Consider the following 15459-nt stretch of genomic DNA (forward strand, 5'->3'; position numbering starts at 1 on the left):
GGACGAGGAGCCCGGACTGGCTCGGGTTAGGGCGGACTGGTGGCGCCGGTGATCTCTCTATGCAACTCATAGACTGTAAGATGCAACTACGAATACAGAGATAGAGTCCGTCTGCAGCAAAGAATTTCAACGATGACAATTTCTCCTGGACGAAATCTCTGAATCAGACGAGGACACGGACGTTTGTGTTGAGAACTTTTCTAGTTTCGCACCGCATATGTTCTGACTGAACATCCAGGTACCATGCAATAATTCACCTTTTCGAAAGAAATACAAACGAGGAGTAATGAGTTCGCCAACTAACTAGACATTTTGTGTGAATGTGAAATGAATTTCAAGCTCTGGTGGTAGCTAGCCTTGTAGACGGAAGAGTGATTTCTCTTATAGGCAGATATGCGCTTTCTGGATTAGTGGGAGTGGCTTGCGGAGCTGTGCAATGGGGTGCATTGTGGGAGTTGTTGTCTTTCATACAAATGCGTCCTGAAGTTATTTTTTGTCTTTCCTCGGTCACGAAGGCACCAAATTCAAAATTTATTTTACATTTCGACTACATATATGACCCACTTTAAATAAAAAACAATGTTCAAATGGGTGGAATGCCCCTTTAAGAACTAGTTTGACCAACTAGCAGTTAGTTAGGTAATCAGTCTTACTTTTCCCATTCAAATTAGAACAATCTACCTTTTATGTAACTTAAGTTAGGATCTAACTTAATGACTAACTTTTAAGACTAGTCTAAGCAGTTTTTGCAACCGGCCCCAGATTTTAACTTGAGCTCTGCGTTTTTAGTATGCCGTGGCATGTGCGAGACGCTGCTAAAGACACAAGACGCGAGTGTAACGGTTGTACACGTCTAGCGCGTTTACATAGAAAAACAATGGAAAAGTGGAAAAGTGGAAAAACTCGTTCTGTGTGAACGGCCCCTTAATGTGTCTTCTCAAAGCAACCCTGAAGCAACCTGAGGTCATAGGTCAGAAGATCTCACTGGTGATAGTTCACAGTTTGAACCCACATGGTCCTCTTGGTTACCAGCCTTGAGCTTCAGCTAGACCACACCATCCCTGTAATACAAAATGATTGATGTTGTATTAAGTTTAGCCAAAAAGGGTCTGGCAAGAGCTGATAGCATAATGGGTTCATTCTCGTGAATGTCTGCAGCGAAGAGGGACTTTAATGGTGATTGAAGGTTGTATATGTGAATTTCTGTCATTGTTTTGGAAAAGTGACTCGGGTCTCCTCTCTTCTGCACTGTCTGCCTGAAGTGTCTTTTTTGTTTGGTTTGAAATGTCAAGAGTTGATAATGTGGAGAGGCAATCTGCTCATAATTGGCCACACATGTTCTATAAAGTTTGCCGACCTGTCACTCATAAAGGACATGCGACCGCTCCTAATCCGGCAGATCCTCTGACGCGAAAGACGCCGCTGGATTTATCGCCATAATAGAGTACTTTACCTCAGCAACACGCTGAGAGGAGAGATGAGATTAGATTAGATGAGAGAGTGTTTGACGGAAAGAAAATTAGAATGGAAATGGGAATGAAAAGGGGAAATGGGAAAGGGGAAATAACAGGAAAGACAAGGAGAAACGGAAAGAAAAAGATTTTGGTAAAAAGACTTTTGTAGAGGAAAATGAAAGGAAAATATCTTGGTTTGTTTGAAATGGGAAAGGAAAGGAAAGGAAAGGAAAGGAAAGGAAAGGAAAGGAAAGGAAAGGAAAGGAAAGGAAAGGAAAGGAAAGGAAAGGAAAGGAAAGGATTTCGGTTTGCTTTTTGAAGTAAAGGAAAAAAAACTGATATTGGAATATTATATTTTAGTTTGTTTGAAATAAAGCAAAGAAAAAGGGAAACAAATGAAAATATTTTAATGTGTGAAGGAAAGGGGAAATGGTAAAAGAAATGGAAAATAGAAAGGTAAGAAAAGGGGAAGCTGAAATGGGAAAGGAAAGGAAAGGAAAGGAAAGGAAAGGAAAGGAAAGGAAAGGAAAGGAAAGGAAAGGAAAGGAAAGGAAAGGAAAGGAAAGGAAAGGAAGGGAAAGGAAAGGAAAGGAAAGGAAAGGAAAGGAAAGGAAAGGAAAGGAAAGGAAAGGAAAGACTGAAATTGGAAAGTTCAGGAAATGGGAAATGGAAACTTTTTTGGGGTTTGTTTGAAGTAAATGGAAAAAAGGGAAACGGAAAATGGGAAAGGGGAAATCGAAAGGAAAATATTTTGGATTGTTTTAAGTAAAGGAATTAAAAGGAAATGGGAATGCAAATGTGAAATATAAAGCTTTATATTTTAGTTTGTTTGAAATAAAAGGCAAACAAAGGAAAATATTTTAATGTGAAAAGGAAAGGGGAAATGGGAAAAGAAATGGAATATAGAAAGGTAAGAAAAGGGGAAATTGAAATGGGAAAGGAAAGGAAAGGAAAGGAAAGGAAAGGAAAGGAAAGGAAAGGAAAGGAAAGGAAAGGAAAGGAAAGGAAAGGAAAGGAAAGGAAAGGAAAGGGGAAATGGAGTGGAAAGAAAAGAGGAGAGGAGTTTAGGATTGTTTATTTATACCCTTTAATTTAGCAGGCGGCTCCATTTGAAAAGCAGATCATGATGAATCCACAGTGCAGAAATAGACAGATGTGGAGATGAGGAGATGATAAGATGTTCCTCTGGGATTCTCTCTCCTGGGGTTCTGGGAGTCACAGCCCATTAGTGGTTTATAATTTAAAAACATCTTGTGGTTCTAAGAGAGAAGATCGGCCCTTCTCTTTGGCTAATCGCAGACATGCCACCACATCTGAGACTGCTCATTATGCATCCTGTGGAAACTGTTTTTTCCTCTAAGCGTTTCCATGTGCGCTCCCAGTTTATCCCGACATTTCTCTTTGATATTCATATAAATGCGAGGATGCGTGTGTTTGTGCATGTGAGCGTGAGCGCACACGACGCATTCACATACAAGCCCCTGGACAACCTTCAGTGAAGAAACAAACAGCCAACAGTGAAACTCAAAGCATTTCAGAAGCATGTCAGCACCGGTTGACAGCTAGTTTGCATATTGATATGTTATGGCCCGGTGACATTTTTGCAGCGTTAGTCTTCACCTTGACCTTGAATCAACCCAAGCATTGTGTAATTCAGGTTGCAACTAAACATTTAATTCATGTAGGGTTATTAAAAGCCTGACAAACAAGATGAGCCAGTTTCTTCTGTTGGTCAGTTATGTTGGTCTGTTGGTCACTATGTCTTTTCCTTGATTACAGTTCCAAAGACTGAGCACTTGTTCAGAGAATCCATTCAGTACGAAATGTGCAGTTACAAATCAGTTCACCTTTTAGTGTTTAGTCCTGTTCTGTTCAGACACAGTTTAGAACAACCAAATTAACTCCCAAAAAGAACAAAACTGAACAACTAGCTGTTAATGACGTACTTAAATCTGCATCAGGGATGTAGGCTATATCTACACTTACCTGTGTCTGTGTGTGTTGTGCAAAAAAAAGAAAAAAAATCTTATGGAAAGAGGTACGAGCCTTGAACAGTGAACAAGAACAAGCCCATAATAAACTGAGATAAATCCAAATGATTTATATTGAAACCGACCAAAATATTGCGACTTTATTTTACTTTATACTTTAACAGAAACACAACACGGCGCTTCTGTAGAAGAGGGTTTAAAATCTCAGAACGTGTTGAGTCTTTGGTTTCTGTAATATTAACTTATTATTGGGAGAAATGAATGAGAAGTGCTGTAAACTGACTCCTACCTGGGGCGAAAACTGTCCTTGACTTCTTATATAAAAAAAATGTTTTTTCAATGTAAGCTCTAAAAATGTATCAATCCAAACCTAATGCTTTATGGCAAACATAAGCCATTAGGTTGTCGATTCATTAAATTGTAAGCTGTTTTCCCACAAAAGTAGTTCATTCAGCGTAGAAAAAGCCTCTCTTCCATTGACATCCATTACCAGGCCTCTGGTATCCTTCCCTGTGTTTATCAAGTTTATGCAGCGCTTTATACAATACAGGTTGTTTCAAAGCAGCTTTACAGTGATAACAGGAAAATGATGCATTTCGGGTGTACAGAAGCTCTAAAAGAAAATAGTCATTGTTAAGCTGAAGTCAGTTCAGTGTTGATTTAGTTCTGTTGTAAAGATCATTAATGATTAAATTAGTTAATTTCATCTATAAAGTAGTTCTGCAAAAAAAGGTCATCAAGCTCATGTCATCAAGGGGCAGTTACGTTTTGTTTGCTAACCTTGGAGGATTTGCTTAAAGTGGCTTTTGTCAATTGCAATTTCAGGATGGAGTCGTCATCCGTACACACGGAACAATGATTTAGGGGATTCACTCCCGTACTTAAATACGGTTTACTGTGTGAACTTTTTTCTTGCTCTGTGAAGAGTCGTTTTACAAAGATATGACACTTTCATACCTTAGCATTTCTCAAACACTGAATCTGGTTATTTATAATAACAAAGACAAAGTTGTTTTCACCCTAATCAAATTGTTTGGGAAAGCCTCTTCATTATTACTTCCATTAATTATTGACTGTTTCATCAGTTTGAAGCAAGGAGAAATCCAGTTTATGAAGGGGAGTTTTGTGTTAGGCTAGTTACTTTGGGTTGTGTGTAAATTAAGTTTGACAGCGCCCTCTTCTGTCTGTTTTAACAATGTCCCTTTATTCATTTCAGTCTAAATTGGTGTGGGTGAAGCTAATTTAAATAATGAGTAGCTTTAATCCTGAGTTTCAAAGTGGTTACAGTCAAAATAGTCTGATACAAACTACAAACAAAAAGAAGCTAACTATTTTGATGCTATTTAAAGGGGCTATATCTTTACAAATCTATAAATATAAAAGTATATAATTTGTTATGTAATCAGGATATTTATCTGGTACAAAGACGAATACTTAAAATAGGATGTCAAAGGTGAGCTAATGAATTTACACTAAATAGTTGAAAAGAGTTAAAGTTACCCATAGCAGAATTAATCATTTAGCTACAAAAAAAAAGACAAGAAAAAAAAAAAAAGAAAAAGTATAAAATGACCCACAGAGACTGAAAGAAATTAGAGAATACGTTTTGGAACTGATCTATTTCATGAACTGCCAAACCGAATAGAAATGACTTCTACACGCAATGGAGTCTAAAAGTCTGACATCACATAAACAATCTGGATTTTTTTTAGGATTAAAAAAATAAAACGAAATAAGAAGAAAATATTTCAGATTCTGCACTTTTCCTATGTGACAATCAGATGAGTAAAATCGTTTTTTTAAAAGGCACAATATAATAAAAATTATGGAAACTTTGATGAATTGTTTTATTTACTGTACTTTTATAATCAGAGTATTTACAGTCAAACCAAAAATGAGTCAGACACCAGATATAATTTGTGATATTTTTTACTAGTGGGTGCAGGACAAAGTTCATTTATGTAAGTAAGGATAGCAAAATAAAATGTGACATATTATACCCAAAAATTCTTCATACGGTGGACTAACAGTAAAATTTATAAAAATTTGGGACCAAAAATTATTCAGACACTTTGACCTGACCATGTTTTGCTTAAGTGTTTTTTCTTTAATTGCTAATGCGACAATTTTACACCACAGACTGAAGAAAATTAAGCATTGCTTGGTAATTGGTTGACCAAAATTGGTATTATCTAATTGTATACTTAAATTTAACAGCTGACAGATATTTGACCTACAGTAATTCATTCGTGAGTTGACTTCACAAAAACCAGTGAAATATCAACTGATTTGACTCTGAGTTCTTGTCATATTTTATTACCATTTTCTAAACTATAGCGAATAAACTGTGATAATGTGAGAAATGTTGAAGGTGTCTGAATAAATTTTGGTTTGACTGTTTCTGGTACATAAATTTGTAAAATTAAGTTAAAAAGCACACTACAATGAATATAATGGAAATTTAGATTTTTGCACCCCACTGAGAGAACACAATTTCCGAATTAAAAGTCACTGAATACTGTTCTTTTCTCTCCACCAGGTACGTCGGATCTCAGTCCGTTCTCGGCCGACCCTCGGCAGTTTGAACGTCAGTTTCCCGGTCTGTCCACGCTCACAGAAAGCCGTTTCCCCAGTCCCAGAATGCACTATCCTACGACGTTCACGTACACCCCCACTCCGGTCACCTCCGGCATGTCTTTGGGCATCTCCACCAACACCCACTACCACACCTACTTGCCTCCACCGTACCCCGGTTCCACCCAGAACCAGAGCGGGCCCTTCCAGACCAGCAGCACGCCCTATCTCTACTACGGCGCCTCGTCCGGGTCGTACCAGTTCTCCATGGTGCCGGGGGGAGACCGGTCCCCTTCCAGGATGCTTCCGCCTTGCACTAGCGCGTCCACCGGCAGCTCCCTCATCAACCCAAACCTGCCCAACCAGGCGGACGGGGGCGAAGCGGACGGCAGTCACAGCAGCTCGCCCACCGTGCTCAACTCCAGCGGCAGGATGGACGAGTCCGTTTGGCGACCCTATTGAGACGGCCTGGTCGAACCGTCTCAATAGGCTCAATAGGGTCCAATAGAGACCTCAACGCAGCACTGTTAGCCTTAAAGACAGAGTGCGAGAGATAGTTGCATTTAGGCATGATCGGATTTGAAGCACAAACTCGTTGGTACTCATTGTTGAATGGTTGCAGTGTATTTTATGACTACACTGATGTTGTTTTGATTTTCTAATACAGATGACGATTTATGGCATTAGTCTGATTCATCTGACATTCCACATCGGCTATCGGTGATATAACAAACGCCGGTCGCTGAATTTAAAAGGAATAGTTTACTCAAAAAAATGAAAATGTACTGCCTCATATCGTTTTATATGGATTTTTAGTACAACTTTAGATAATACAAAGTTCTTAAAGAGATTGTTCACCCAACATTTTTAATCCTGTCATTAATTACTCACACTAATGATCTTTTTGATGAAATTCCTGTCCCTCCGTTGTCAGCTGCGCAACTACTACTTTGTCCCTTCAAAGAGTTAATAAAGAGATTGTAAAACTAATCCATATGAATTTAGCGGTTTAGTCCAAATGTGACTCCAAGAAGAGACACGATCGCTTTATATGTTGAACAGATTGAATTTAGCCTTTAATTCACATATAAACATTCATCAACTCGCACAACAGTTCATTCTAGTGTTACGCAGCATGTTTGAGCTTCTGTAAGAACCAATGAGGTTCATTCTCATCTTACGCAGCACGTTTGAGCTTCTGTAAGAGCCAATGAGGTTCATTCTCATCTTACGCAGCACGTTTGAGCTTCTGTAAGAGCCAATGAGGTTCATTCTCGTGTTACGCAGCACGTTTGAGCTTCTGTAAGAACCAATGAGGTTCATTCTCATCTTACGCAGCACGTTTGAGCTTCTGTAAGAGCCAATGAGGTTCATTCTCGTGTTACGCAGCACGTTTGAGCTTCTGTAAGAGCCATTGAGGTTCATTCTCGTGTTACGCAGCACGTTTGAGCTTCTGCAAGAGCCAATGAGGTTCATTCTCGTGTTACGCTGCACGTTTGAGCTTCTGTAAGAGCCAATGAGGTTCATTCTCGTGTTACGCAGCACGTTTGAGCTTCTGTAAGAACCAATGAGGTTCATTCTCGTGTTACGCAGCACGTTTGAGCTTCTGCAAGAACCAATGAGGTTCATTCTGGTGTTACACAGTACGTTTGAGCTTCTGCAAGAACCAATGAGGTTAATTCTCGTGTTACGCAGCACGTTTGAGCTTCCGTAAGAGCCAATGAGGTTCATGCTTGTGTTACGCAGCACGTTTGAGCTTCCGTAAGAACCAATGTTTCATTCTCGTGTTTCTTCTCATGCTCAATTCATTTGGATTAGATTCACAATCTCTTTATGAACTTTTTGAAGCGTCAGAGAGGTCAATGGAGGGTCAGAAAGCTCTCAGATTTCATCAAGAAGATCTTCATTTGTGTTCCGAAGATGAACGAAAGTCTTGCGGGTTTGGAACGACATTAGGGTGAGTAAATTATGACATTTTTCATTTTTGGGTGAACTAACCCTGTAAATAAAGATACATTACTTGAGAAGCTAAATTACTTGAGGTATAAAGTCTTGTTATACCTATAGGTATAAGGAGGGAAATATATATCGGTATATGGTCAGTTTTTATGGTCAGTCACTTAATTGTATGAATTTCTCAGATCAATAAGACTATATTATCATGTCATTTTGCTTCTCAAGTAAATATATCTTGATTTAGGAAAGTTTTGACATTCTTTCTTTTGACGATCACAAAATTAGATGTTTAGCACAATGTTAATGCTGCACATTTAAACACAATGAAAGCATAAAGCTCCAAAAAAAGCTCTAAAATCCTATTTAATGTGGTTTTTGAAGCTTGACAGCTGATCATGGGGCTTTCACCACCAAAAAATGGCAGATTTTGCGCTATATATTCTAATTATCCTGAAGGCATTCAGTAGCTTTGTGTAAAGTACAGACCAATATTTAAGAGTAAATGTTGCCAGGACATACATTTTTGGATGAACTATCCCTCTGCCTGTCCTAGAGTAAACTTTCATTGCAATGGGAATGCATACACACTTTTGGCTCAGAATATTTTTATACTAACTCGGTCTAATTTAGCATTTCATAACACTGAAAGCAATTTTTTTTATTTATGCGTGTTAGAAGTCAGCTTATTGAAATTCCCTCTGATTATTTTAATTTATGTATGAAATGGTAGCAAACAGTACTGATTGAGAAGCAATATAAGCCATACAGACTTTAAATTATGCAATGTGTTTAGAGGGACAAAATTTAAGATGTTTGAATATTATTTTTGGGACATCTATTAATAACTTAATGAAATATTTACTCGTTTTGTAATTTAAATGTTTTGTTATTATTATTGTTATTATTGTAAAGCAACCAAAAAGAAAATCCAATGGTACGCAAGCAATGAAGGAAGGATATTTCATTGTAAGATTATATCCACAAACAAATGTTTGTGGATTTTTCTCAGAATAATATCTCAGTCTGAAATGTTTCATATTAATGACATGAAGTAGCAAGCATTAAGGCATCCAGAAATGTTCTAGACTGAGTAAATCTGAGTAACATCTATAACAAAAACAATCAATAAATGTACAAAGATATGTTACGAGAGGTCCTGCACTCTCCACTTGTTTTATTTTGGTATCCAATGTTTAGCAAGTTAATTTATTTTAGATGTAATTTTTATTTAATGTTTTTGGTGACTACAAGAACGACCAAACTCTTGCAGCAGTGGCCTAAATCTCTGCATCTTCAGATACAGACATGATAAAATCTCACGCATGCACTTGCAAAACAATCGGTTTCCCTGTGCAGATATGAAATCATAATCAATACAATCATCAGCCTTCTCTTCTATAACTGGATGGTTAACTGCACTTTGTAGGTTGGTTAAACACTATGCAAACTGTACAACAATCAAACTCTGAAATGTCTCTGCTGTGTGCTAATGTTCTTGAGGTACAATATAATCGAAATGCTTTAATATTACTTGCATTTTAGACAACACATGAAAACAAGGAAATCTCTGATAGCTGGCAAACGAACTGTTTGAGATGAGATCGGCAAACATTATACTGAACAGACAATCAAATGTAATTATTTACCGGAAAAGCTTATCATCTCAATTTCTGGAATTTATTTATTGGTCAACAAACCATAACGAGATGGGATAAGATTATCACTGACGAGAACACATTACCAATTTTGAAACGATTCTATTTGTAATGATGTGATTTTTCTTTACACTTTGTAGTTGGCATCTTTCATGATTAATGTATATGTAACAACAAGTGGTACTTGATCAAATGTTTGTCCAAATGTAAGTTAACAGGCTGCTGGCAGCGCCCTTCTGAAACAAAATGTCACTTGTCTTTTTTATTTCTATTTTTGTGTAGAACAAAGCACTTCTTTTAAAGGGATGTAAAAACAAATGAAGCCTAAATGCCAGATATAAAGAACATCAATCAATGTCTGGGATATATATTTTACTCAAGAAGTTATATTTTGCATGAAGAAAATTTTGCATTATGACAATTAAGAAAATGTTCTTCTGTTTGGACACAATAAATCAGCTTCAATTAAATCCAGTACAATGTTAACTACAAAATACTTTTTAATAAATACATATTTGTAGAAACAACCAATCTGAGCTTAAAACAAGCCTGTATGTGTTTGTCACCCCCGGCTATTTGTTCTGTACAGTATTAAACAGCATTTCTTTGAGTTCACTTACACTGCTGTCCTTGACTGCCCCACTATTTGAGTTTGCCTTTTCTTTACCATGGTGTCTTCTGGTAGTGAGGAGAGCGTTTATGTTTACAGAATGTTTACAAAAACTGCAAGCAGGGAACTGCTAATGTAAAGAACCTCTGCACTGTTAACTTTTTATGAATCCATGTTTAATTGCTTCAACATGCCTGATAACACAAGAACAACATTGGTCTGTCTTAATCAAACATGTCACAGGGCCAAAATATTGATATGCTTTTGGGCGTTTTACTATGTTTTTCATTCACCCTTTTTCTATGTATACCCTTGCAAGAGTCTTACAACTTCTGGGTCAAGTAGCTGAGATTCCTTCCATAAGACTATTTATATCTGTTCTATATATTAAAACAAGCATTGAGATTTCATTTACAAACGTTTTGTCATTTTCACAGACATTCAGAGAGTTTTTGGGATTCTCCTATGGAATATCTATTTGCAAATTTCATTTATATTGCCAGTACGCAAGGTCAATTTTAAATATGAAGAAAACCAAATGCTTCTGCAACATATTTTTTGCGCTTTGTTATTTTCGTTTCTGGACCCTGGAAACACAATGCTATTGAAATATGCATTATTTTGATTCGTCACAATGCTTTGTTTGTAAACGACTTCCTTGCACATACTGTACAGATGTTTCAGTTTCAACAGTTCTGTTTGTGAAACTTTAACCTGTTTGTATGGGACAAACAATCCAGTAAAAAATATTGTGAGATTTTTGAGCGTTTCTGATGATTGTATCATTTGTCTTCGAGAATAAAAATGGCTTTTTGTTACAACTTGTCGCTTTCCTTCTTTTTTCCATTTCGTTAATGGAATGGAGAGTTTGATAAACACAAATGTGCAGTTTTGAAGCTTTATGCATTTATGAAGTTTGAAGGAATACATCAAATGTGTCCTAATCTCGAGACATTATGCATGAAAAAGTTAAAAGCCAAATATTATACAAGTGCATAAAAGTTATAAATGCAAATTTACTTTCCACCCCTTTTAAATAATAAAAAGTCTTGCCATCATGATTGACTTTATTAAAAACACACGAGAGCAGGTGCTTCCTAGAAAACTTGAACTTGTGTTGGAAGCACCAAGGGGAGCAAGAAAAACTTCTTTCACTGCGCTAAAGTTAAAAAACAACCCGAGGCACTGCTGGTTTGACAGTTCTCTGTATTATATGGCTGCAATGGAAAACCCCCTCGACCAACGAGAGCTAATCATCAAGGAAGTACTTCATTAAACGCCTGTATCTGAGTCACTATACAACATGTTCGCAATCTGTTACATTTAAAATTGCTGTTCAGCAGCCAGCAGTTTCACAGAACTAAATTAAACTGAGCTGAACTCAACTCAACCATACTGAATTGAATTGAACTGAGCAGAATGTTTTAATTAAATTTTAGGGAACTAAACTTAGCTGAGGTAAACTGAAATTGTCTTAAACAAACTTGAAATTAATTGAACTTGAAATTGAATCAAATTGAACTGAACATAGCTGAAATGAACTAAATATATAAAAATAGAGAAAATCAGCTATCCATGAGCTGTTTTGTTGAAGTGAACTGACCATATGAACTGAACTGAATTTAGCTGAACAAAACTGAACTTCACATATAGCTGAACTGACTGGAAATGAAAACATTGAACATCTGCTTCAGTAAAAAATTACTAACTTAACTAAATTTGTTTGGTATTATTATTAGTTATTTGTATAATGCTTTTCACAATAGACCCTTTGAGGGGTGAAAAGGGTCTATAAATTGTCAAAGCAGCTTCAGAGAAAATGCATGTTTCATTCATGTTATCTCTCAGAGAGCTGAACTAAATAGAGCTGAATAATTGAATAAATAGAACTAAGCTGAATTAAACCTAAGGGAAATAAACTGGAACTGTGAACCATGCTTAACCGAACTGAATTTATTTAAACTTAGCTGAGTTATAATTAACTGAACTTAACTTAAACTGAATTTAACTTAACATAGCTGAACTAAATAAAACAGGAAAGAAATTACATTTAGCCTTCAGTTTACTAAAATGAACTGAACTTCACTGAACTGTGTGCTGTGTTCACACTTGTCATGTTTGGTTTGATTAAAACAAACTCTGTTAGTGCGGTTTATTTAAATGGTTGTGTTCACATGTAGTTCAGTTCGCCTGGTTCGTTTGGTCCGGACCAAAAAAAAAAAACATTTAGTCCTGGTCCGATAAGCCGATAAGGTTTCTGAGATTAGCATTTTTATCCCCAAACCAAAAGATACAGAACCTAAAGGCATAGGGATATGTTCACAACCTGATTGGTCGGCTTTTATGACGTATTGCCTATTTTGAACATCCAAAACTATGCTGTGTGCCGGGCTTAATGCACTCATTGAATGAGCATAGCCAGCCCGATCTCATCCCAAGGCGTCATATACTGACGCTTTTGACATTTCGTCTACATCCAACACACATGGCACCCTTTAGCGTCAATATGAGACGCAGATAGATATGGGCCAGAAGGCGCCTCCTAGCGGTCTAACCCTAACCCTACCCCAGACCTAAACCTACCCATAACCGAACAAAGCTCTGTGCGTGTCATATTGACACTAAAGGGTGCCATGTGCGTTGGATGTAGACGAAATGTCAAAAGTGTCAGTATATGACGCTCTAGGATGAGAATGCGTTGGCATAGCTGACATATGATGGTATTTTGACCAGCTGAGAACTCGTGAAGAGCTTATAAAATGTGTAAAGGAGTCAAAATAGTGTCAAGAATCCCTCCATCACACACACAAACAAGTTCTGGTACACACGCGGCCCAGATGTGGGCCAGATCTGGGCCGACACTATGTTGCTGTCTGAGATGCCTGTACTGAACTGTTATGGGCACATTCGCTACTATGACGAGAAAAAAACTATTTCAAATAAACCAACCAAGCAATCGAACCAAATTAATCGGACCAAACATGACAAGTATGAACATCCCATCCGATCCCAGGTGCGCACCAAACAAGCGGACCGAGACCCCTGAAAAGACAGGACTTGCTCCGCTTCCAAACGAACTCTGTTGCAATTCGAATGAAATATGAACACAACACGGCAAAGACATGCAAATGAACCAAAACGGGACAAGATGTCACAAGATGCGACCCTAAAAAGGACAGAATGCTCAAGCATACCTGTTTTTTCTCGTCAAAGTTGCGATGCTGCCCATCACAGTTTGGCACAGTTAGCCCGGCACACAGCATTGTTTTGGAAGATTGGTAAGTTCTGTCACGAAATATACGTCATAAAAACCGACCAATGAGATTGTGAACATATCCCTCCCTCTTTAGGTTCGGTGTTAAAAAGTCAGTGTGAATGCTTTTAAGTGGACCAGGACTAAATGTTTTTTTTGTTTGTTTTTTTTGGTCCGCACCAAATAACCATGCAAACTGATCTACAAGTATGAACACACCATAACTGAACTGTGTTGAAGTGAATTTAATCGATGAAAACACAATGGAACATCTGCTTCAGTAAGAAATGACATTTGCCAACAGTTTTGTTGAACTTAACTTCACTGAACCAAACAGAATTTAACTGTAGCTGAATTGAACTGATGTAAATATTATAAATTTATAAATTTAGCCCTAATTAGTTAACTGAACTGACACTAAAACGGACTACGGTTGTACTGTGGTTGTCTGGGTTCTATGAGTTTGCACTCAATCTTTGCAAAGGATGAAAGATATAGCTGGTCTGCATTTTACGTTACACTTCCCCGTCATACACGCTGAAAACAAATAGGGCTTTCTGAACAGCTCTGATGAAAATCTGAGATAATCCACGAGAGGTTTTCATCCCTGGTGCATTGTGCAATGGCACTTTAACTTGAAGAGCATAGCAATGTTTAAACTTCTTCGAGTCAGTTTGTTGAACGGGCCTTATCTGTGCATATCTTGCCAGAATATGTACTTCCAAATCTCCATGAGATTTTATATGATTTCCTGTCACTTTTCCTGACTATATTCTAAATTTCCGCCAAAGACTTTCATAACATACACTTCAAGACAGACAAATGCTCTATTATTCAGCATGTGATGATTAATGCACGTTAATGTGTCAGATGAAACGGATCGGTTAATGCTGTGAGCTGTTCAAACACGATGCCAACTGTTTGTCTAAACCTGCACTGAGGGTCTTTAAACGGCCCTATCAATGAACGCAAACATCCATGAGTTCAGCTTGGATCAATGTTTGGTTTGGATCACCTCAGCCAGGAAACGACTCAATGGGCTTATTTAGCGCTACTTAGAGCGGGCTCGACACTATTACATTGTTTTAAGACAAAACACGTGTGTTTCCTTTTGAAAATGAACATCGTACTCAATGTTCTGTCATCTTTATCAAGGCTAATTGATAAAAGTTCTCTGATTCTGTTTTCATTTGTGGGTTGGCATGTTGCCTGATGGTTTTGAGTTCAAATAAATAAGTCGTGATAGTGCAAAAGCCAAACACTGAGAAGATCTAAGAATAAGGAATCATCTCTGGCCTTTTTAAGACAAAACTCGAGAGTGGATACTGATAAATGGATCTTACAGTTTCTTGTTGTAATACAGTTTTCCACCTCAGAGTAAAAACTAAAACAGGTAAATGTGAGAACAAGTTTAAAATAAGAAATAAAGTCACATGACATACAATTATCTCATTGTTTTTTTACACGGGCTTGTAAAAAAGGCGTGAATGTTACTAAAATGAACATAATTTCATTGCATTTTAATTTGTAACATTGATGTTTACCGAATCAATTTGCATGAATAAAACCAGAACTTAAACAACGAAAAAAAAAAAAAAAAAAAAAAACAATACAGCAATAATGTATATTGTACATTATAATAATGTATTATATATCTAATAATTTTATTCTGGTGTCACCATTGTTCTGTGCATTAGGTTTCCAGCACCAAGTCCAATCCTATTAATTTACACTCCAATGTAATATCAAATTTAGCATTTTAATCAACTACATTTTTTGTTAAACTTTTGCCAAATGTCTTGGAGTATTGCAATAATATTGTATCGTGAGTTCAGTATCATGATATGTATCGAATCGTGACATGAGGGTATCGTTACACCCCAACTACAGTATATATATATATACACTCGCCTAAAGGATTATTAGGAACACCTGTTCAGTTTCTCATTAATGCAATTATCTAATC

General features: G+C 37.1%; 1 protein-coding gene across 2 annotated transcripts in view; it reads left to right on the forward strand.

The window, feature by feature from the left end:
* runx2a (RUNX family transcription factor 2a) overlaps window positions 1-6787 on the forward strand; it is a gene marked incomplete at its 5' end in the record, with an annotated part of 67298 nt that extends 60511 nt beyond the window's left edge. The window contains one exon of one of the 2 annotated variants that reach the window (XM_084393630.1): window positions 5985-6787. In XM_084393630.1, the coding sequence (XP_084249756.1) occupies window positions 5985-6481 (497 nt within the window). In that variant the 3' untranslated portion in view covers window positions 6482-6787. The remainder of the gene's footprint in view (window positions 1-5984) is intronic. The other variant, XM_084393629.1, reaches the window with a different exon arrangement.
* Between the last annotated feature and the right edge of the window lie 8672 nt (window positions 6788-15459).

This window comes from Rutilus rutilus, assembly GCF_951802725.1.
Source record: "Rutilus rutilus genome assembly, chromosome: 21".
Classification (NCBI taxonomy): Eukaryota; Metazoa; Chordata; class Actinopteri; order Cypriniformes; family Leuciscidae; genus Rutilus; species Rutilus rutilus.